At 40.1% G+C, this 25,288-nt stretch overlaps 1 protein-coding gene across 3 annotated transcripts; it reads right to left on the bottom strand.

Annotated features, from left to right (window-relative positions):
* Positions 1-960: 960 nt before the first annotated feature.
* On the bottom strand, positions 961-25,288 carry wipi1 (WD repeat domain, phosphoinositide interacting 1). Of its 3 annotated transcripts, none has more exons than XM_077533722.1 (13): positions 24,698-25,288; positions 19,390-19,472; positions 18,048-18,214; positions 17,252-17,348; positions 15,327-15,424; positions 14,271-14,363; positions 12,388-12,458; positions 11,816-11,893; positions 7,625-7,786; positions 7,166-7,273; positions 4,429-4,529; positions 3,219-3,319; positions 961-1,682 (listed from the first exon to the last, which is right to left on the bottom strand). In XM_077533722.1, exons 1-13 carry the CDS (start codon positions 24,793-24,795, stop codon positions 1,632-1,634), a joined length of 1,308 nt encoding a protein of 435 aa, XP_077389848.1. In that variant the 5' UTR covers positions 24,796-25,288; the 3' UTR covers positions 961-1,631. The 3 variants fall into 3 exon arrangements, with proteins under 3 accessions (XP_077389848.1, XP_077389839.1, XP_077389830.1); XM_077533713.1 differs by having other exon boundaries at positions 3,169-3,319; positions 11,816-11,923; positions 24,698-25,281; XM_077533704.1 differs by having other exon boundaries at positions 11,816-11,923; positions 24,698-25,281.

Raw genomic sequence — 25,288 nt, 5'->3', positions numbered from 1 at the left:
GCAGGACTTGAACCAACACTAGTCACACGAGTGAACCATTACACCATCAGTGACGCCACACTTGCGTAGGCCTACTACTTTTTTCCAGAACCTTTTTTCAATGTTTCAAATTGAAAGATGAGATCTGTGATTAAATGGGCAGCTCTTACAAATCCATTGCTGAATATCATGCAGGAGTTTTAAGCTTGGTTAAAACATGCAGGTTGGCTGCTCAATGCGTATGGATGAACTGATGTGGCACTTCTGGCTTCCCAGGCTGAAGATGACCCCCCGCTCTTAAAGTAATAGAGCCACAAACAGCTGGTCTGGGGTCCTAGAGTGACCGCTGAGCCAGAAGAGTCCTCAAGCTTGCGGACGCATTCCTGACAAGCTTTTGTGTAAGGAATTAGAACAGATCAAAATAACAGTGTAAGCACTAAACCTTCAGATCTCTGCTCGAAAACACACAAAAAAACAGGAGAATCCTGAACTGATGAAATCTATTTGGTGTTTCAGAGGCACTTTAAATGGTGTCAGGTGTATGTTGACTTCCATTTAACACGAGTTTCAATGCGATTAGATGAATTTGCTGAATTGACCAAACTTCATGACTGGGATCAAACGGTATTCGCGCAGTTTTCGAGAACATTACCTAGATTTATGTCGAGTATAATATGTGACCTCTGTTGAAAAGGAATGGCACCAACTCATGCTGAACCTTTGACTGTAAATTGGAATAAATCATTTTTCGCTGACAGCTTAACATACTTATGCAACATAATAATGGTTAACACCTTTGCATAAGCAGTAAATCTTTTGGAATTGGACCTGACCTTGTTTACTTAACTAAATAAACCCACAGCTGTTCTCATAAAACATTTAAATAAACAATAAACCTCTATGTTGTTTTTTAATAGTGGAAAAAATACAAATAAAATAAAAATGGTGTGAACCAGAACAATGAAACAAAAAACTCATTGCTCAGTTTTATGCCACTTTCCTTGTTTATTTGTTTTGGTCTTGTGCAATCAGCAAGATACTTTGCTTTGTTATATAAATGATAATAGTCACAAAACACATACAGTACATACAAATTTCCTGACCGTGTATTGAGGACATCAACACTTGACTCATGTCAACACCGTAAACTAAAATACAGAATAAAAATGAGTTAATATAACTAACAATATTATTTCGGCAAAACATGTTGCTACAATAATAGACCTTAATAAAATATCTGTCAAGTAATAGAGTTTTGAAAATGACGGTTATATTGCTGTCCCAGCATGCACCTCAAATATTCACAAAATACTTAAGCATAAACTCCCTGAATTCCTTTCAAGTTGCCATTACTGAATGAAGTAAAACCTCCAATCACACAGGTGATATTTTGAGGAAGCTTGGCGAAGGTTTGAGGCCACTTTGACAGAAGCAGATTCACACAGTTGTGGTATCGTTTTGGAACATATTACCAAAGTGGCACATTTCTGAAACTACGGCATAAGACATCTTTTAAATTGTTAGTGCCTTGTTTGCCACATAAATATTCATTTAAGTCTTCTATTTTTTCATCACTGAAAGAGAAAAAAAATAGCTTGGCACCATGAAAAGTGTATTCTTGCTCATCTCGCTTGCTTGTGACCTCAACCAGCTCACGAGCGCCTCCCCTGGCCAACTTCGGTTCCATCACGGCAACAATTAATCTACCAAAACACATGAACATATCGATTAGTTTTGTCTCCACAGAATAATGAAAGGCAAATTTCTAGTGATAGATAAATCTCAAATTTGAGTTAAAAATTCTCTGAGAAAACATGCCTCGAAAGTTGAACAAAACTTTACGTGTGAGTTTACTTGTTGTTTTTGTCTTTGCAATAATTTTCCAAAAGAAAGAATATGAGATAATACTGGGGACCTCAGTGTATCTCAGCGGTTAACTCCATTTTACACTTGGATGACAAGAAAGTTTAAAAAAAATAAAAATAAATCGGACTCATGAAGCCAATCTCCTGACTCTTCTGTCACCACAAACAATGACTAATCTAGTTTTATATTTGTATGGCAAATCTTAAAAGTTAAACTAAACGATTCTAACTGTACATTTGGCTTCTTCTTTTTTTTTTATGATGGTGACAGTTTGACCCGAGATGGCATTACAGTATTACCATTTGCACATTTTTTTTAAAAATTTTTTTTAATGAAAATAAATTCCCCTCCAAAATTAAAAATTAACTAAGAATTATTATTCCAATAGGACCTGCTTTTTGAGTGGATGTTGTACAAAACAAAGTAAAACAAATGCAGCGTGCTATTTTATTTTTGCTTTCTTTAAGTGTACCTCTGGTTCCCCATTTCAAGGTATTGATCGGGAAATGGAGCAATATTGTAAAGATTGATAATTATCTGTTGTTCCCATTTTTGTGTCTAGTCTTCTAATTCCGGCGGTTAATTTTAATGCTCGTCGCCATGTTGGTGCAAATGTGATGTCATGTTGACAGGTAGTCACTCGCACCCATAGTTACTATTGAGTGATACATCAGGTCATTTTGACTTGGATATTTAATTATTATTTATTTAAACAGAAAGGATGTAATGTGACTAGACAACTTCTGGCTTGCATACGGCAGGAGATTACATCTATGCATGTGCGTTATAGACCCTCGTCTGTCACATCTCATCTATTAGAAAACAGGCATCGTCGGTGATGGATTGGCGGACCTTTCCTCAGTATTGGAGAGTGGCAAGCATGACGCCGATTCATCCAAAAATGTCACGTTGAATTGGGGGAGGAAGGGGGTGGGCGGCGACTGAGCCAAGGTGGCTTTCAACGTGGTGACATCCCAGCTTCTCTCCTTGCAGGCAAGTGTGGTTGTGAGCATTAGCTGTCATGGCGTCTCGACAAATAGGTTAAAATAGGAGCTATTCTAAGCTTGCTCCAATATAACCAATGAGGCAATTTTTCTTGTTAAACACCATGTATCTCCTTTTGAGCACCACAGGTACATTTAAGAGTGCTTATTCCTGAATCCAATATTATTGGGCTTTTGCCTAGTTCCTTAATCTTTTTTCTTTCTCATTTGCTTTGCTTTCATTTCCACACAATTTCTGTTTGTGAGTGTCAAAACTACTGGTTGTAGAAAACATGCTCAATAAATAGGTTCTCATCAGTTTTACAAAGGAGAATGTTACCGGTTTTACTACTACAGGAGCTTGCTTAGTTAGCACTTCTGGATGCTCACAGGCGGAAACTCGTTCTCATCATCCAGACACACGGGTCCATCAGCAAACTCGTGTTCTGGGATTACTTCGCCGTTCTTTGCCCCACCATCTTCAGAGTAACCTGAATGGAGGACAAATGAAGGAAACAGATGAACAATTCAATAAACTTTTTCAAAATTACAAAGACCAGCCATCAATCCATCCATCAGTAGACAGACTGTATTAAGGTGAACATACAAACACAATCACATAAAGTTAAGGCAACTTGGCAAGTCACACAACTAAATAATTTAAATTTCGGTCTTCAAGCTGAGGTGCGAATTCAAACTGCGCTTGTGCAGCCAAACTTAGCTAATATTTTCATTGCCATATTTTTCATACTCATCTTATTCCAGACATTCTATCTCCCAAGATCTAGCTTCAGTAGCCCCTGTAGGATTGGCCCCTCCCTTGGCTGCTGACCAGCTCTACACACCTGACCCCTTTGGACCCCTCCCACAGGTGGGGAGACGAACAAGGACAGGATGGAGAGACGTCCCTGTGTCCAAATTCACAAGGCTGGGTCCTCCAACTGCCAAATTTGTCGGCTGCATGACGTCACTCCCAGCACGACTCGACAGAACACACGGACTTACATATAAATGGACTGTGTCAATGCTGCTGGTCGGTAGCGCATTGACCAACGGTCCATTCGGGGGTGTTGATTTTTGTATTTTTGATTCCATGTTCTGGTTTACGCAAAGCTATTTAATATTTTAGATTAAAATAACTATGTTTGAGTGCAACCCTGCCTGGTTTCGACCACATGTACCTTGTGTGAAAAGCATGGTGAACTGTAGTGCAGTGAATAGCTTTCTAATCAGTGTCCTTCAAACCCTTTGTTTCATTGACTATGTTTACATGCAGTCAATATTCGGGTTAAGGTCAGAATTCCGGTTTCTGAAACAATCGAGGTAACACGGAATTAGAAGAAGAAAAGAAGACGAAGACGAAAATAGCGAGCATGCGCAGTTGCCCCGCGGTATTCCAAATGCGTTTATATGAGCAAGAATTCCGAATGAAAGGGTAACCCGGAGGTCTTATTAATAAGAGCATATCCTGGTTATTGCACATGTTTACATGGTCTTACAAAATCCAAACATTGTCAATATTCAGGTTTAAAAGGGTTATTGCCTGCATGTAAAAATAGTAATAGACAAACAAATTGATAGACAATGTATGTGTACTAACCAGTAAGAGTTGCTGTGATGGGACTAGAAGCTGGTAAGGCAACAGTTGCAGCATATGAGGGACACGCCTGTGCCGGCATCAGATCATCAACACCAAAAAGCCTAAAAGAAGAACACATTTATTTGTGAACACCTTATCATTTTCTTTATATAGAACAAGAGTATTTGCATTGGTCGGGTTTAACTAACTGTCTAAATTCCTGTTTTGTTTTGGGTTTTTTCCTCCTATTTACATGAGTCAAGAGGGGTCACAATGAATGTCATTTTATAGTGTGACCACAATTCATTCTCTGACGCTGGTCAAAATTCAATTTGGTCTTTTTTCAAAACAAAGGTATTTACCACTGAGATTAATTTAATATGTTTATTTCATGTTCTGTCATTGTTAAATAAAAATTTCAAATATCCTTCATTGTAGAATAAAAGTAGGGTAATAAACATTGTGTTGGTAAAGTACCTTATTTGTCATCATAAGTATTAAATGTGATTGACTAAAAATGTAGAGTAAAATGTTAAAACACAACATGTGTATTACACTCTTTAGAATGTAATATGCATGTAACGTGTAGACCTTTTTCTTCATATATAATAAGCATGTGGCAGCTCACCAGATGGTAGCCATGTACATTAATTAGCTAGTGGCTCTCACGAGAAGCTAAAATAGCAGTCTTCAACTTTATCAGTGCTTGCAAAAAAACAAAAAAAAACAGCAGTCGCGGACGCTTGAAATGAAAGTCCTTTTCTTTGCTTTGCTTCAAAAAGCTGAACTAACCATGCTACAATAATGCAACAAAAACAGGATGCATGAACCTAGCAAAAGAAAAGTTGTAAGGACACTAAACGTGGCAAATGGGCGATACTCTCTAAATGGCGCCTTTTCTGCTCAGCCGGTCACTCTGCTTATTTTACAACAACATAAGATAAATTGCCATCCTTTCAGAATAAGTGTCACAATAAGTACAGTAGAAGGAAACAACAAAAAAATAGCTTCAAATTAAGATAGCAAAATGTGCATCAACTCACAACCGTAGAATAACTAAGGACGTCATATATGACAGACCGAACTTCAAACTTTGAGATTATATATTCTAACAAATTGTGATCGTACTGTTGCAAAGTGAATTTCATTTGGGGCATTCTTTCTTCAAGGTACCACTGTACATTTGAAAATTACATCCAGTATATTATAGTATATTCTAACCATTATTATTTATATCATTAGGTGGATGAGTGGTTAACAAATCCACCTCATAATTCTGAGGTTGGAAGTTCAAATCCATTGTCCTTGGGCGTGAATATCTGTCTGTCTATATGGCCCTTGCGATTGGCAGGCAATCAAGGGTGTACCCTGCTCTTGGCAGAAGTCTATGGAGAGAGATTTGTCTCAAAAATATTCACACAAATAAATTTGTGATTTTCACGTGTTTCTTGAGATCCTCAAATACATCCGTGATTTTCACGTTTTTCAGATCCACAAACATTTTCTTGATTTTCACGTTTTTCAGATGCACAAATATATCCATGATTTTCACGTCTTTTTAAATTTTGCATGTGCATTTTCCATGACTTTTGCTTGCTAGTTGTTGAAAGTGCTTTTGTGGATCGTCGCGCACACACATTTATTTTTGAGACAAACATCACACTGTTTTGAGATTTTCACACATAAAACCCCCCCAGATATTCACATGTGTAATGCCCGTTCCTCCTCTGTCCACGGGGAGGCAGTGTTGCTGTCTCCATTGAACGAGAACGAGACATTTCTCGTTTAAAATTGGACACTGAAAAACAGAAATCGAGTCTTTATCCGACCTTCCATTATGTGTTTATTTTCCACTTTAATTTTAGACTTTAATTTGTTTCCCTTGAGCTTGTTTTGCCTTCACTCGAAAGACACTCTTCTTCTGCTGTGAAATTTTCTTGTTCCCGTTCAATGAAGACAGCAACACTGCCTCCCCGTGGATGGAGGAGGAACGGGCCTTAGATACGTGAATATCTGAGGCCTTGTATGTGTGAAAATCTCAAAACAGCGTGATGCTTGTCTCAAAAGTGCGCACGTGCAACGATCCACAAACACACTTGTGACAACTCGCAAGCAAAAGTAATGGAAAATGCACACACAAAACTAAAAACTAAAAAAAAAAAAAGTGAAAATCACGGATATATTTGTGCATCTGAAAAACACGAATGTTTGTGGATCAGAAAAACGTGAAAATCGCAAAAATATATTTGTGGATATGAAAAACACGTGAAAATCGCGGATGTATTTGTGGATCTCAAAAACACATGAGAAAATCCCAAATTTATTTATGTGAATATTTTTGAGACAAATCTCTCCCCATTGAAGTCAGCTGGGCGAGTCTCCAGCTCAGACTCTACTGAGGTTGAGTAGTACAGAAAATGGATGGATGGATATTATCATATGACCCAGTCAAAGTTATTCTAGTGAACAAAACTAACAAAATAAGTAAAACTAAAATTGAGGGGAAAAAATGTTAATGAAAGCGCATTAAAAAACACACACCAAAAAAGAAGGAAAAAAACTAACACTAACACTAATACTAAAACTGAGATGAACTAATATGCGGGGGGAAAAAAACTAATAAACATTAAAAACTTACTATAAAATAAAAAAAAGAAAAGAAAGAAAAAGTCAAAAAGAAATAAAAAGTCTCCTGAAAAATAAATAAATAAATAAATCCCAAACTATTGTACCCCTGGAGCCAGCGCCATAGCCTAACCTGTGATTGTGTGCCAACATGCACTCGCCTCCATCCTGTGGGTTCACATCATAGATGAAAAGCTGGCCATCAGCTGTTGCCACCAGCAAACGTGGCTGCTTCTGGATCCTAAAACATTGGATTGGCATTTGAAACAATTATAGCCGTTAAGTAGGCCTCGATTTCATCATCGCACATTTGTGATTATTGCTTTAAATCGATTAGCTTGTCACGTTGCTCCAATGCGTGTGTGGATGAGATATGCACAATGTTTGCAGATACACGTAAGCAGCGCATCCCTTGCACATAAGATTACCCATGAGGAGCCCAAATTAGCATCATTTGCTTAAAGACTTGATTATAATCACCTTAACGGTGCCGACAAATAATATGAAGTTATGTGAACTACTCAAGGCAGGTATAAATGTCTTCAGTTTCAACAAACAACACTACTGCATAAAACAAACAAATGAGGCTTACATGGCCAGGGCACACACGTTCTTCTGGCCTGACGTGACGAGATGAACTGTGGCAAAGGCGCGGTCCTGGCTCATCATACCAGATACCTGAGCAGGTAGGTAGCTGCTGGCTGCTGTGAACATCTTCCCCACATAGGCTGACCAAGTGGCAGTCTCGTCTCCACTGTACAAATGGAACAAAAATCGCCTGTGTTTAGAACTGGTCTTAATGTGAATTCTGGGTGTCTCTCCACCGGTGCCACAAAGACCAAATATATTTTTACCACTGAGTGACAGTTGGCAAATTGCACCAGTTCTTATATTAAGGCCTCTATTTACATACACAGGCACTCTGTGTAAGCATGTGTGCATCTTCATTTTGGTGCCGGGGCACGTCTAATATACTGTGCATGGGAACTTGTTGGGCATCCCTGGTCCTAGCTGCTGCGTCCCCCAGCACATCTTGGAATTTGGTGACAAAAAAAGTAGACTTGATTTAATGCTGCATTCGAGGATGGTCGAAATCGGAAATATCCGAGTTGTTTTTTCCCAGTTCCGAACTGAAAGTGTTTGAGGCGAAAGTAAACAACCAAAATGACGGATAGTGGTAATTTTTTTTATTTTTTTTTATTTTGGTTCTGAAAACTCATTTTGACTTCCAGCAAAACTTACCTTCTCGTAATTTTGCTTCATTTATTGTTTTTATCTTATTTCATAAGCATTCCAAACAGTTCAGTAGTTGAGTAGTTGTAGTATAATTTCATGCAGGGAGATAGCGGCATACTGTCACGTGCGTTGCATTACGTGAAGTTATGTCGTGTATTTATGAATGAAGAAAGCTATCTAGTTTTATACTCAAATAAATGGGCTCTTTGCACAGCTAGACTACTTCCTGAACTGAATACCACACCTTGTTTCCTGTCTTTCATGAGTGGACAAACTGATTAATCCAGGTGTGTCTGGCCAATGTCGTTGTAGTTACTGAGATCAGGCACACCTGGATTAATCAGCTTGTCCACTCATGAAAGACAGGAAATGAAGGAGTGGTGTTGAGTTCACCAAGTAGTGGATTTGTGCAAAGAGCCCATCGTGTTTTACCATTCACGGTCTTTCCAAAGGTAGTCCCTCTGTGAAGTCTTGGTCTTTTTTTCTTTGCAAGTGGAACTTTCGAGTTCAAGGCGGCGTTCCCGTACACACTTCCTGGCTTGACCTCAGAAAAGTCTGACTTCTGACCATCCTCAAATGCAGCATTAGACTCGCAAGAAGCACGTCAATCTCGTGGCGCAGGTCGTGTAAAGTGATTTTGGTGGATTTGATCGAGGCGCAGGCAGACAGATTTGCCGCTCCGCACACGTGTGTGGTGGATGTCATCATATTTCATTCATACTATGTCAAACAACTACATTTTTTTTTAACTAAATCACACAATATTCTGTAATTGATCGCAATTAATCACATTTTTACTACTTTTCCTCTATGTTTGTAACAGATAATTTGCTTGAGTGAAATCTCGAAATTACCGTAATTTCTGGACTATATGCCGCTACTTTTTTCAATTGCATTCGACCCAGAGGCTAATACAGCGGTGCGGTTTATTCACCAGGTCATGGGGGGGAACAATACAAAGGTAGTGCAAGAGCGCCAGGCAGAGCAAAACAAACCAAGTGAGCCCAAATACAGTAGGAGAGACAGAACGAGAGAGAGACAGTTTGCACCCTCATTATGGAAAAGAAATGCAGAGGTGCATAAGATGCTTCATTTAAATTAAAGGCAATCGACCTGTTCGATTCTGACACTGACGAATAGGAAGAGAAGTTTTTTTGGTTTTGAGAGTGACAACAAAGGAGAGGGAGTAGCTGGCGAGGCCAATCTGGGCCTGTTCGTTTCCGACATTGAGGAAAAGGACGTCAATGGTTTTAGAAGGTACGCACGCAGGAGGACGATGGCACGAGAATTACCAGAAAGTAATTTTCTGCTATAGCTGGTTATTTTTGCTACTGTAATGTAATTTTGTACAGCCGTGTTATTAATGCACATTTACTACCGTGTTCCTGGCAAGCACTTTTAAAAACGGATTTCATTTAGCCATTTGACGTTATTGCCTCGTCAAGTGCTGTAACTTTTGTTCTGTTGATATACTGTACTACTACTGTGACTGCAGGACATACGTTGTATTATTTGTGCACCTCACAAATGCTGCTCAGATGTTACTAAATGGAACGTGTAGCACCTATGCTATCAGGCAGAGGGAGATAAGCTACTGGACTAGTTCTAGATACGATGAGTGGTGAAATTGGAGAAAATACCAGAGGCAGTAACTTGAACGTAAGCCGGCAATTTACTGTCAACAATGAACAAGACGGACAAGAAGACAGTAGGAAAATGTATACAAATATTGGCACATCAATTTACAGACGCACCTTCAAATTCCACTTTCTGTTATGGAACACCTTATGTTGATGTAAGGAGTTATACAAAAAGTTTTAAGTTCAATCTATTTTCTGATCCTGTTTTATTTCTATAATATTTTATTGACCGGTCAATTAGTTTAGTTTTGGGTAATAAGCCTATTATTAGTCACTTAATTTTAGGTTTAAGCACACCAATAGGTTCACAGTATTAACCCAAATCAATTTCCAAAATGTGCAATAACACTTCAAAATTCACTTGAGTGCTCATTCACAATATCACAATTCAATTCAATAACAATAGGAAAATGCAAAGCAACAATAGAACTAACAGGGGTTACAAACGCTTCATGTTCCCAAATAGTCATCTCTGTCCCAACAATCCCCTCTGTGGTAGCGGGAACCCTTATATACACCGGTGTGGTAACATTAAAACACCTGCGGCTTAGTCGGGTGCGGCTTATACATGGACCAATCTCAACTATTCTCAAATTTAGCTAGCACGGCTTATAGTCAGTTGCGCCTTATATTCCAGAAATTATGGTAACGCAAAATCATCAAATACAAAGTATATTTAGATTCAAAGAATGTTGTAATAGCTTTCTTTAAATACAATTTAAAGAAGAGACAGCGAAAGTAAAGCCCTACATATACAATACAATAAATTCCCAAACATTAAGTATTGAACATATGTGGGCACACATGCACATGCCCATACATGCTCATAATGAATACATACACATATAAACATCCATCCATCCATCCATCCATCCATCCATCCATCCATCTTCTACCGCTTATCCGAGGTCGGGTCACGGGGGCAGCAGCTTTAGGAGGGAAACCCAGACTTCTCTCTCCCCAGCCACTTCACAACCAGCTCCACTGGCCACAATGATTACAGAAAATGCTTTCCCATTTCAGTTCTCTGGACTGCTTCATATTGATTTTCTTTTTGACTTACCGGTAACGTTCATTCGGAATAGGAAGAAAGACTTTATATATTACTTTTGAAGAAGAAACAGAAAAAGGTAAGATAATAAAATGCAAAATGTAATTTAATGAGTAGCCTATTACAATTAGTAAGAAATTGCAATGACCAATAATCCCTCTCTAAATCCCTGTAAGTAACTTTTCTTTATGGCTGTCAAATATTGTGTAAAAAGAATGCACCTTTTTTTTAATGTCTGGCTGCTCATTTTAAGGGAAATATGCAGCTCTGTTTATCTTATAAATTTGTAAATCTATAATATTAATTAGTGTTGTTCCGATACCGGTATCGGCAGAGGTGCCGATACTGCATTAAAACAGTTATATCGGTATCGGTGACTACTCACAAGTAACATGCCGATACCATTAATTCCAACGCTATTATAGGATTTTGGATGCAGCATCTTGTGTCTTGCTGGTGCACGACATTCACTGGTATGTGACATGTTCACTGCATGCCGATCTAAGATATCCTATTGGCCCTTGAATGCTCTGAACCAATGGCAGGACAGCTTTTTCATGTTGAGGGAAAAAATCCTTAAGTCGGTATGGTATCGGTATCGGCCGATACTGCAAAGCTGGGTATCGGTATCGGGAGCCAAAAAACGGTATCGGAACAACACTAATATTAATCCCTCAACATCCATGTACCTCACCACACCCAGCACTATAATGTCACGAGCAGCTTGCGTAAAATGTTATGTCTTGATGTGGGTGTCAGTTTTAATGAGGTTAGATTAATTTGAATTCCAGTACGTCATTTTAATTACAGTTTGCCTGTCATTTTAATTTCAGTGTGTCGGTGTGTGTGTGTTTACCTTGGTACCACTTGCTCCAGTTTAAAGATATGTACTGTTTCGGTGTTGCTGGAAGCACAAAGGAACTGGGCGTCGGGGCTGAAGGACAAAGAGCTTATGTTGACGTACCTGCAGACAAGACATTAAGACATGGTAACGGTAATAATGTTAAATGTTTAAATCTGTCGTAACCTCTTCAGACCAGCATTCTGCTGGGCATTTTTTTTTCCCCCCACATAAGAACAACATGGGGAAAAAAATTGTGGTTTTCTCATGTTTTCATTTGTTATTGTAGAAGCAGGATAATAGGGCTGTAACGTGTTGTAAGCTTATATGTCATATTTTTAACAAGAACGTCATGTAAATGAACTTGCGATTGTGATTGGTTAGCTAGGATCCAATCATGAACCGGAAGTGTTGACATCGTCCAAATAATGTTTTATTGGTTTGGACACACAAATATGTCATGTCCACTGAAATCATCTATAGGTCTGAAGGGGTTAAGCAGAGTGATGACATAAAAAAACAAAACAAGTTCATGTAGGTCGTGCAATGATTTTATAAATTGATGTAGATGCATAATTTGATCTGACCTCTTCATGCCACGGCGGAACTCAAATAGACGAAAGCCCTCAGGAATGGAAAACACTCGGATTACTGTGCCCTAAGAGACAGTCAGGGAGATCTTTACCATCTTTAGCAAGAACAATACATATTCTTTCCAGATGCTCAGAAAGGCTACACAGTGCAGTGTTTCCGCTCAGAATTTTGTCAACAGCAGCGCTTGACAGCGGTCCTCATCTTCTGTATCTGAATTGAACAGCTGAGCAATTTTTCCTTCAAACATGCCAGGTTCCCGAACGTCATTAACGGAATCAGTCCCATTGCCGTGCGGCTGTTTAGCAATGATGCCGGCTTTCGCGAGCCCAGGTGTCCACAATCTATTCACATACGGTGGCGTACTCGCCCGACGCTGCCTCCCAGTTTGGTGAAATTGTGTTTCCCGTCTCTCATCCAGCGCACAAAGGCTGCTCGGAACTAATTTGAACACCAATGTCCAGTAGTTGGAGGCTTGGAGTTCCTTCGTTAATCCTCCCAGAATGACAAACTTCCCCTGCGATTACACGGTGTGTGTGCGTTGTGGAGCCGCTCCGTCGTGACTGCGTGCTCGGCGAACACGTCAATTTCGAGTTGTTTGTCTTGCTTCCTCCACCGATGTGGAATTCTCTCGTGCCTCCTGTACAAACGCGTAGGCTAACTGATTGCAGTTTAAATTGTACCTCACAAGCATGTGTCTTGCGGCCCTGCGTCGCTTTTTTAAAACTGCAGGAGACAGGAGGTCATACTGCAGTCTGGTGTTTTCTTTCATCTCTCTTTTTATTGACTTTCTCGTTTAATCTCCACATTCGAGTACATACAGCCTCAACTCTCTTCCGTGGTTTTGCTGCATGCGCGCTGCAAAGTAACATGTCATACGCAGTCATTTACAGTGGCTCGAGGAATCAACCAACCAGGAACGGGGACCCACCAATCGGGAACACGTGGTGGCACAGCAAAATCTGCCCCGATTCTTGACTGGAAGGATAACGTCTTCGGAACTCGGCGCACACAAAGGGCGCACTTTTTTTTTTCTTTTTTTTTTGCTGTATCAAATGAGCGGCGGGTCAGATTGAAGGAGCGGCGCTGCGCCACTGCTGAATGAATACAACGGAAACACTGCAGTGAGTGCTGTCACCGTTTCTGTTACAACTGAAGCACTGTATGTATCAATGCATTTATGTCTGTGCCAGGGGTCACTAACTCTGGTCCTGGAGGACACAGCATGTTTTGGATGTTTCCGTCCTCCAACGCACCTGATTCAAACAATCAGGATTGTTATCAGGCTTCTACAGAGCCTGCTGATGAGCTGCTAATATGAATCTACTCTGTTGGAAGAGGGAAACATCCAAAGCATACTATATTGGTGCCCAAGAGCAGTGGTTCTCAACCCCGGTCCTCGAATGCCCTTATCCAGTCTGTTTTCCATGTCTCCCTCAGCCAACACAGCTGAGGATAGTTATCAGGCTTCATGCAGAGCTTGCTGATTAGGTGATCATTTGAAATACCTGTGGTGGATGAGGGAGACATGAAAAACAGGCTGGATAGGGGTACTCTGCGGTTAACTGCAGAGTTAATGCTTTAACTCAAGAGTTAAAGCATTAAAGCTTGAACTTTGACAGCACTTTATATACATACATACACACATACATATATGCGTGTGTATGTATGTGTATTGTATATGACAGTAACATTCCAAATTTAAAGAAATAAAGTCTTCACAGATGGACTTTTTTTGTGCTTGGTAGTATGTTTGCACTCATTTGCATATAGACCTCTAAAATCACCTCTTAAAAAAAGACAAATTAAAAGAAATTCATATTAAGACAACATGGCCGATTTGACTTGTAAAGATGATGCATCTTTTGGTGTGGATTACCCGCTCTGAGGCGCTGGCAAGTTTGGTGGCTGAGGCATTGAAGCAAAGAGCTGCCAGAGGACTGTCATGCGCCGGGACCATCGTAACTGTGCTCTGAAATGACCAAAAGGATTTTACTTCAGATAAAAAAATTACAGGTCAAATCATATTGGCATGTGTTTAAAATGTTAAATTCGTATTAATTAGTGTTTTCAACCATGACAGAGACAGATGAGTTAACTGTAAAAAAAATGGCAAATGATGATCTAAAGATTTGTTTTTCATGTTTGTTAAGTATAATGGTTCCTAGGATGTGGTTGTAATATGTAGTGTAGCGTAGCAATTTCTCAAGTAATTTGTTTCCAGAAAGCACTTTAAGCTACGTTTTGAATGAAAATTAAAATACAGTGTGAGTAACTGATTTATAAACATTATTTATATAGAATTGTGTGCCAATGGATGTAATTTACTGATATGGTATTGTGGGCCAATGTATATAAAATTCCAACTATATAGTGAAAGGATAACAACCCAGCCACGACACAATAGCTGTTTTTCCACCAACAAGCCCAGGAACTTTTGGGTTCTGGGTAAAGCGAGTTCTTGGTTGTAAAAGTTCAGTAGGAAATTTAGAATTGTGTTTCCACAGCGTCTAAATGAGTCTGATTCAGCCCAGCCAATGTAAAAACAACGCCCCCAAATTTTACCAATCAGCCTTGGCCCCTGGGGAATTTAATTACCCCAGAAATTGTTGGTGGTGGAAAAACATGCAAACTCAATTTTACCAAGGTAAACTGAAAAGTTCCGGCGGTGGTAAAAACGCCTAACGTCAACTACTTGGCTAAATGAAAAACTTTTCTCAACCTTTTCTTTGTGAACTCTCATCCTCTGCTCCAGATTCTCATAACCAATAGCCAGCACAAATTCCAACAATGGACTTATTCCAATTGGTACGTGCCCCAAATCCTGTTTGGTCAAGCTGCTCTAGGCTTTGTTGTCTTACACAATGCTAAATAAATACAAAATAATAATACATGTACTTTCACTATATTTGCTTTCTCCAGACTTTTTTCTTACCATATTTTCAGCATCATAAACTATTATCTCTCCCACTGTCGTGCTGCCAGGGTATGCCAGGTAGGTGTTGGAGTGATTGGTTGATAAAGCACAAAGCCCTGAAAAGAGTTTTAGTGCAAATGGGAACAAATACGGGTACATAAGACCAAGCTAGTAGTATATTGTATATTTGCATTTCATAAAACATTGTCAAAACACATTGTTCACACAGACATATTAATTTCCATATGTCCAGTCAGCACAATGCGCATGAGGACAAACTGCTTTATTTTTTAGTTTCAGGAATCATGTATCTTGAGTGGTCATCGCAAATTGAGAACTTACAAGTAGTGTCACGCCGCCACCGGCGTGACGGCCCATGCTTTTATTTTTATAGTCATGATTCCTGTTTTATTTTGAAAGTTCTAACTCTCCTCTCACCCCAGGTCACTTGCTCTTCCTGCAGCTTGCTAATTACCGGTCCCCGCCCATGATTACCACCACCTGCCACCAATCAAGCCACAATAAAAGCCACCTGCATTCTCCCCTCCGGTGCCGAAGTGTCACACACATCTCAGTGCATGGAAGCATCCCACAGTCCTCGAGTCCTTGTTCCCGGTGCCTTGTTGTCTTGTCTTGTCTTGTCTTGTCTTGTCTTGTCTTGTCTTGTCTTGTCTTGTCTTGTCTTGTCTTGCCTTGCCTTGTTTTTGTGCCTTGTTTTTGTGCCTTGTCCTCCCCAGCGGAGCGCCTTTAGTTACCCCTTTTGCCTTGAGCCTTTTCCCTCCCTAGCGGAGCGCCTTTTGTTGTCCCCTATACCTTTTGCCTGTTTTTTCCTCCCCAGTGGAGCGTTTTTAGTTCTCCACTTTTTGATTCCCCTTTCTCCTCTCAGTGTGAGAGGAGACAGCTGCTGACCGGCAATAAACCTGTTGCCTTTGTGGCCTACCTTTATCCTGCGTCTGGGTCCTACCTCTCCTCGTCGTGACAAGTAGCAAGCGAAAACCTCCCCATGTTTTGTATAAAAAAATAAATAATAACACTGTTCAATGTTGAACATTTTTATGGTATATGAAAATAACTGTTTAAAAAAAAGCTTCTTTTTTTTGTGTTTCTTTGCATTTCACTGACACAGAATAATATTGTCAAAATTATTCCCATTAACACAGGTGCCAGATAAACACACTAATAGAGGTTCTCACTTTTATATCAGCATATCCCATAATCCCACACAGCTGCCCATATTGGTGGGGACACCTCTTTTTGAGTACGTAAAACAGTACGCTGGTGAGTGATTCCTTTCCGCTCGTATTATTATTTTTCCCCCCATGAACTTGCACCATATGTGGCAATGGAGAAATATACGGAGACCTTGGACAAGCAGGTGAGTGCGCGGTATGCCGACAAGTTACGCCTAATAGGCAATTTGGATCCGTACAAGCTACGACAAGGGAGACTGGATTGCTGACTATACTTCCTGTTGTCATTCATCTTGAAAATTAACAATGTCAAACTAATTAGTGTTCCGCCATTCAATGATAAACAGTTGATAGATACCCGAAATAGTGGGTGTGTGTTGGGGTGATGGTGAGGTGGCGAGCAGAACGGAAATCCAAATTCACTTTGTGTTTTACTCTATTTGAGTTATGACAGTCTTCACTGTTCAGGAATCCGATGTTTATATGCCAAACTAAAATTCCAGTTTTGAAAATGGGATCAGAGGTAACCTAAGTATTCAGTAATGTTACCTGAAAGGTAACTTTTCACTTTTTTGACATTTGGTAGTCTTTGATTCTGACTGACTATCAAAACCACCTATTAAAAGTTGTTTGTACAACGAACTGGTGACATGTAAGCCAGAATGTTCGGGAATAGTATGTTTTGTCCATAAGTAAGTTTCAATAGTGGCATGTCCAGTCCACAAAAACAGCCCATGTGCTTACAAGACTTACCTGAAGGGTTGGACGGGATGTTGAGCAGAGTCTTAAGCAGCTTCATGTCTTTGATGTTGTGGATATAAATGGATTCCTCAAGGCACACAACAAGCCTCTGCATGAGAAAAAGACAGACATACTCTTAATCAAGTTATTTTTTTTTATTGATATAACGCTTTCAAGCACAGTAGCTGTCACTCTGTAGTTATGTTATACAAATGGTGATTTTCAGTGTCTTCTGGACTCCTATTAAAAAACACAAAAACCTGGACCAATTCAGTCGTGTATAGTAACAACAGCAGAGAAGATAAAGCCCTTTTTTAGACAGCATTTTATGCAAACAATACTACACAATATCAATACCCAAGTATTCGGGGCTGCTGGAATGACCGATTCAAATTGCAGACTGCTTCTAGATGCTAGTTAGGCACGCAAACACATTCTATTATGTCGCTCTTTTACATACGTAAAGGTGACACTTGGCGATGACTCCACCATCCATCCATCCATCCATCCATCCATCCATCACAATAAAAGAAGTGGAGAACTTTTCAAATTTAAAACTGAACAAAGCAAGTAATTCAAAGCGTCATCTACATGCTAAAAGACACCCACTCGCTTATGCAGAGTGGAACTATACATGCTGATGTCTGTGGAATTGAATTGCCAGCATTCAATATAATCTAAGAGTAGAATGGGAATGGGAAGGAAACAAAAATGCTAGATTATGGCATCAAGTTGTGATCTAACCAGCTCACAGCAAGACAAACCCAGTTAATGTGGTGTCAAAGTGTTGAGACCACCACCATCTTACATGTCTATTGAGCTTGACAGCCAGGATGTTGTTGGGGTAGCTGTAGTTGCAAATTTCTGTGCCCTTCTTGAAGTGGTAGATGTTCATGCGCTGCGGCGTGGTGGTGCTTACAACAACAACCAAACTGCTAGAGAAGAGACGCTCCACGATGTAGACGTTGGAAGCCTCTGGTAGGACATAAGGGAGCAGACATACGGCAATAATCAGGACAATGCCCACATTTAACAGGAACTGCTTACTACAACTGCACTAGCAAATACAGTAAATCCAGATTAAGACCTCTCGTTCTCTTAGATATATGATAAGAATGAAGTGCCCTGTGAACTACACAATCATGGTGATTTGTGGATATGACATCAGGACTTGCTACTTTTCTCTCATTACATATTCACTTACTTCTACGACAATTCAGTCCAATCAATCCTTCCAGCCATCCCCAGTCACCACAGGTGTGCCCCAGGGCTCTGTGCCGGAGCCCTCCTCTTTCATATAACTCATTTTGATCAGCAATATCTTCCGCAAACACAACAATGTATTACATACACTAACGGCGGTACGACCCCAGCGAACACGTACATTTGAGGCCTATATGGGCACCACTTGGTATAGTTGGGCTTTGGCTGAGCATGGGCTTCGTTGGTGGGCCCCACTTGGGCAGTAGATGGGAGAAACTAAGTAGGGGCAATAAGTGGACTTTGGCTGGGCTTCACTCCAAAATATTCAAATTTTTGCACAATATCATCATGCTCGATAACAGCTGATTTAGGAAATATTGAGGAGTAATTTTTGCATTAAAAATGACTTGGGAAATTATTTGAAGAGTGACGATATGTATTTGGACTATTAATGGGCCATTTCATACAAGTTTGATAGCAAGAAAGCGCTGTACATCATTCCGAAAAGAGATGGGGAAAACCCCTCCCCCTTTGAGCCAATTAACTGTACCTTCAAGTTTTTATTTCAAGTTTTACAAGTGCTCAATGTGGCCACCACTGGCAGCACAGACAGCCCCCAGGCCAAGAGTCTAGAGCGACGTCTGTAGCACCTCTCCGATCAATTCAGTGCTGAGGTACGTTTTTATTCAGATAAGCTTGAACTCCGAGATGTCAATGGGGCGGTGTTCCAATTTGTTGAAAAATGAATCATTGAATAACAGCTGCAGAATCAACATGGTGGACCTATTATTCAACTTTTCGAGGATATTCTATTTTTTTATTTTTTTTTTTAATGAGCATCTGTATGTTGTTCTGTTTATTACACCTCACACTCCTGCCTTGCTTCTCCAGTTCCTCATCATTTGGCAAACCATGACAGTAGAAGGTCTAATAAGACCAATACCAACCACTCTCATGAATGCAGTCCAGTTTGTCCACTGTGGTCAGAGAAAACAGCTTGTAGCCAGTCTTTGTTCCCAATGCCAATGACCTGCAAAACATGAACACACAAGCAATTAGTACACTGTATACCCCTATAAATTTCTCACTCAGTGGCTGTGTCCAAATTCAAAGGCTGAGAAGGCCAGTTCGCAGACTGGGTCCTTCAAAGTCTTCGAAGGCTCCTCCTCATGTCGCTGCCGTGGACCATATAAACTGTGGCGAATTTGGACAGCCTTAGAGCTGTATGCAAATGCATAGGCTGCATCCAAACAAGGAACATGGCAGCCACGTGACATCACTTCTGGCGCAACTCGACTGCACGCTGTTGTCCAAATGGGCTATATGTGTTATGTGTCGTGCTGTCATTTTGTTTGTATTATGAGAAAGGTTTGTATTCTGTGCTGACTATTTTGTTGGTATTCAAGGTTGGGTGGGGACTAAAATAAATGTTGTCATAACTGATCATTAAACTCATTGTGGAGTAATGACTCCTACGTAGGACTGCCCTATGATTAAATGTCAATCTTGGAATTCACATGTGCTGACACTAGTCTGTGCATCTCTCCGAGTACAGAAGGTGCAGATTGGTGGAAAAGTTCAACCTGGGGTTTATTGGACCACAATGTATTTGGGAGATTTTGTTGAAATTTTTAGGCATAATTCCAAAGATATGTTTGGCACAAACACGTCACCAAAAGAACAGCACACTTGGGGTGAGACATGGTGGTGCATCATGCATTATTTATCTTAGTCTTATTTTTATAGCACAAAAACCTGACCTTGGAAGTTGGAACGTATACTTTTGATACCCACTGTAGGCTCACATTAGCACTGCCTTCTTTAGCGCCAGTCCATTTTCTGCCAAACCACTTTGTTGACCAGCCTTATGTTACCCACCCTTCTCATATTCATGTTTACATATAACATCTGTGGACTGAGCAAACAAATATACTGTATTTGACTTGTATCAGTTCCTTTTTATGCATTTGCTTAATGGCGTCATTCCTGATCAGTGCAAGATCTGTACATTCCTGTCCTGCCTCATCCTGTTTACAGCAAGACTCAGTAGAAATGCAGAAAATAGTAGGCATACATTCATGAAAACTGCCTTTAGAAAATATCAAGCTGACTGTTGACTGCTTACAACAGGGGTATCCAAACGTTTTCATTTGAGGGCCACACACAGAAAATCAGAAGGACGCAAGGGCCACATAATGTTATGAAGAGAAATTGTGTTTAGTCCGAAATATTGTACAAATAATTTATTTGTGCTTTTGCATATTTAGAAAAATGTTACGGTATCTTTAACCAATTTATTTGTAATATGGCAGTAGGGTTATTATAGTTTTGGAATTTTTCATTTTAGTTTTTATTTTGTATTGAGTTTTTTTTTTTTTTTTTTTTTTTTTTAGTTTTAATTAGTTTTCAGGGTAGTTCTGATAGTTTTTTTTTAAAATTAGTTTTAGTTCTTTAATAAATGCTTAGTTTTAGGTTAATTAGTTTCAGTGTTAGTTTTAGTTTTTTTTATTTTTATTTTTTATGTGTATTACTTGTGCGCAATATTTAAAAAACACGATGGGCACGGCGTCATTATTCCGGTTTATATCAAAATAAATCTACTAAAAATCACATTTAAAATCATCCCCAAAGGCTCATGCATTAAATTAATTACCAAATACTAAAACAAATGACATTTTTGCTACAACTATAGTTAGTTTTATTTTAGTTAGTTTTGTAAACATAAAATGTAGTTTCAGTTAGTTTTCTTTTTTTAAAAAGCATCTTCGTTTTTATTTTATTTCGTTAACGAAATTGTTTTGGGAATTTTAATTTTTTTGTTAGTTTTAGTTAACTAAAATAACCTTTAATAGCACCTGTGTTTTTCGACACCCTCCCTTCTTACTTTGACCATCTCCAAACATTTTTGTTTTTATTTTATTTGAACTGAGTCAAATTTTTAGCATATGTCGCGGGCCACGAAAAAATGGACGGCGGGCCGCAAATGGGCCCCGGGCCGTAGTTTGGACACCACTGGCTTACAACCATTCCCGTGTTACTATGAGGCAATTCCAAGCACCTTTTTGACCTGCAGGAGGAACCCATGAAGGCACTGGGACAACACATCAATTTGCTGTGAGGCAGCATTGCTAACCACTCACCACTGTGCTGCCATGATGCATGATGTAATCTTCCAATTTAAAAGGAGTGCTGTTTAAGAACAGGTTGCTGTTTTTGACTATGACCATATGAATTGGATATGAGTATGCTTGACCAGATGGACAACATTTCTACGCACACAGTCCAGGCAAATTAATTACTACTGTTTTTAAATGACTCAGTAATTAAGCTGTTTTTTGTTTTTGAATGCAAGTGGGCCGAGTGGAGCTCTAGCTGTAGATGAATGCTGAGTGGTGGGGGTGGAAGACCTCTCTCATAGTAGTACAGCATATTGTGCCCATGTCTTGTCAAAATGGCCTTATTATCTCCAAAACCTGGCGGTTTTGAGACTGGTGTTTGGAAACTTGAAGCTCCAGCTCTTTCCATACATTTTCTACAGAATTAAGGTCAGGAGGCTGGCGAGGCCATGCCAGGACCTTGATGGGACTCTTATGGAGCCACTCCTTTTTTTTTTCTTGGTTTCTATATTTTGGATTGTTGTCATGCTGGAAGACCCATCCACGAGCCATTTTCAGAGTCTTGGCGGAGTCGAGCGGTTTTTTGATTTTGCGATACACGGACCAGCTCAACTTCCATCGATGCAATGTTGTCGAGTCGACTTGACTTTGTTGAGAAACAACGCCAAGCATAATACTTTCGTTGCCATGCTTGACAGTGGGGATGATGCTTTTGGGGTCATATTCAACATTTCCCTTCCTCCAAACACATCAAGTTGAGTCGAGGCCAAAGAGCTTGATTTTGCTCTCATCTGACCACAGCATCTTCTCCCAGTCTCGCTCAAAGTCACTAATATGTTCACTGACAAAGTTGAGGCGGGTCTGGACGTGAGCCTTCTTGAGCAGAGGACCCTGCACGTTCTGCAGGATTTTTTTTTTCTTTTTATACAGATGATAACTTGGGAAGAGGTGTTTCTCATGCAGGTAATGACTTGATTGAGATTCGGAGTATGTCAGTGGTCTCTGGGAGCCAACATAGTTGGTAGGGGGTCAAATACTTATTTCCCTCAATGAAATGCAAATAATTTTTTATGGATTTTTTTCCCCAAAAATCGTTCTGATACTCTTTCTCTTAGACTATCACTGTTAAAATGAATTTGCCATAAAAAAATCTGAGACTGTTCATTTCTTTCTTAATATGAAAACTTTCAACATCAGCGGGGGATGAAATACTTATTTCCTCCACTGTATATACGACTAAGATGGGATCTGAAAACAAAGGAAGACCATCATCACATATTTAATATTGGCTTCAAAGAGGCCGAAGCCAGTTAACAGCTTTTTGATGGCATCGAGCTAATTTAATGGCAAATATACCACGCCCGGCACGGTGGACGAGTGGTGAGCACGTCCGCCTCCCAGTTCTGAGGACTCCGGTTCGAGTCCAGGCTCCGGCCTTCCTGGGTGGAGTTTGCATGTTCTCCCCGTACCCGCATGGGTCTTCTCCGGGTACTCCGGTCTCCTCCCACATTCCAAAGACATGCATGGTAGGTTAATTGAGTGCTCCAAATTGTCCCTAGGTGTGCTTGTGAGTGTGGATGGTTGTTCGTCTCTGTGTGCCCTGCGATTGACTGGCAACCAGTCCAGGGTGTCCCCCGCCTACTCCCCAGAGCCAGCTGAGATAGGCGCCAGCAGCCCCCGCGACCCTTGTGAGGAATAAGCGGTCAAGAAAATGGATGGATGGATGGATATACCACGCCATTTAGATCATAAATAGTATGTTTGACTCAAATGTCAGCATTCAACTAGCCATGAAGCTTACTAGGGGTGTTAAAAAAATCGATTCGGCAATATATCGCAATATTACAGCACACAATTCTTGAATCGATTCAATAGGTGACCGAATTGATTTTTAAACATCCATTTTTGAGGGGAAAATATTCAACAAAATGTCTTACTTATGGTTAGAGTTCACACCTTAAGCATGGAAAAATGTTATATTAATGGAACATTAAGCCTTAATATTTTATTTCAATGATGTTCAAACATGTAACTGTCTGTTAAATACAGTGGCTCACAGTTATAAGGCTGAGGTTTCAGTTAAATAATCAATATTCATACAAATCTTGCAGTGTACAAGTTTACTGATTAGTATTTTCTAAATTTGAGTAAAAAAAAATAAAATTGCAACAATCGACTTATAAATTCATATCGGGATTAATCGTATCGAATAGAATCGTGACCTATGAATCGTGATACGAATCGAATCATCAGGTACTCGGCAATTCACACCCCTAAAGCTTACTGTAAGGACTCCAGTTGAATTTGCTGTTTGAAAATGTAGCTAAACTTCGTGCAGCACTGCCTTCGCCCTTCTTAGCTGTGTTTTGTTTAGACTCGAAAACGCAATTAACGTTGTCCAAGACGGTATGAGAGGTGATTTGAAATGGCACTTGCCTGTTACATCTTTAAATAAATAAAAATACACATTTTTTAAATAATTTTAAATAATACACATTAAAAAAAAATATTTCACCAAGGGCGTTGTGAGACGATTGTTGTGAGAAGGTTTCTCATCCCTACTCAGCACTTACTTACAAGCCAATTATGTGTCATCCTGTTCAATATGCAATGAGTTCAACTGTTTACACAATTCAAATTTCTTAAGGTGTAGCCCTCCATTGCTAGCTATAGACACATTACACCCAATAGTGGTTGGTCGTGGAAAATGAGACATGCAGTATGTGTGTGATTCTATATCAGCTACATATTACAGACTACTAGTTACTACCTTTCATCTTTAAAGTAAGCATGAAAGTGGCACAGGCCCTTTATGTGAAGTATCACATCATAAAACGGCGCAAGCACTTCAGTATCTTCTGTGATAGACTTGGCTTGAAATACATGCTAACATAATGCCAAACAATAGGCCAATATAAGACATCGCTTACTTTCTCATAGGCCTGCATGACCAGCATCGTGCAGCTGTTTTATAAAGGTGGGCCCGCTGCGCAGCACGTATGACGTAAACACAGGAATGCACTGACACTCCGGGTTTGCCGGAGGCAGACCATCATTATGTGGAATTTCGGCATTTCTGAATACACTTCGTAAAGCGACTGTATAAGCATTGCACTATTGAGAACAAACGATTCCTTACGTGGCGTCTTGGTTGAACGAGGCGCATCCAAACTGGACTCCCGGTCCGCCCGGTCCGTCCGGTCCACCGGGCCCACTGTCACCCACTGCTGACTCCATCCCGATTCCCAGCGACCTCCTTCCCTCCCTCCGCCGTGGATTGGAGGCCTGGGATCGGCAGCACCTCTTCGCTCGATGTCGGCGGAATACGACTCCAATGTGGCAGAAAAGTGGACCAGGAGGTGTACGTGTAAATTCTCGAGGCACAGTCGGAGGGTTTCTCCGTTTGAATAATGCTGAAATCCTTCTTCAGTCCGGATATTTTGGGAGGACGGTTTTCGGACCTTCAAGTAAAAGCAGGGAGGAAAAGAAGCAAAACAAGAACAGCTGACAGCGTTACGTCACAAACCAGCCTCATGGGATTGGTTTGTAGTGGAACATGTTGTCACTGCATTGGATTATGATTGGACTGACGTGCGGTGGTGTGTTTTCATTGGCTCGTTGGAGTAAGAGGGTTTCTGTTTTTACCAGCCCATTCATGAGATGCGGCTGCCTTTCTCCAGCACAAGCTTAGCGTCATAACAAATAGCAGATTAAACCAGGATACAATTCA

The sequence above is a fragment of the Festucalex cinctus genome, chromosome 1, assembly GCF_051991245.1.
Source record: "Festucalex cinctus isolate MCC-2025b chromosome 1, RoL_Fcin_1.0, whole genome shotgun sequence".
In the NCBI taxonomy this organism is placed as follows: Eukaryota; Metazoa; Chordata; class Actinopteri; order Syngnathiformes; family Syngnathidae; genus Festucalex; species Festucalex cinctus.
Note: the sequence above shows the minus strand (reverse complement) of the source record. Positions and strands in the feature narration are given on the sequence as shown.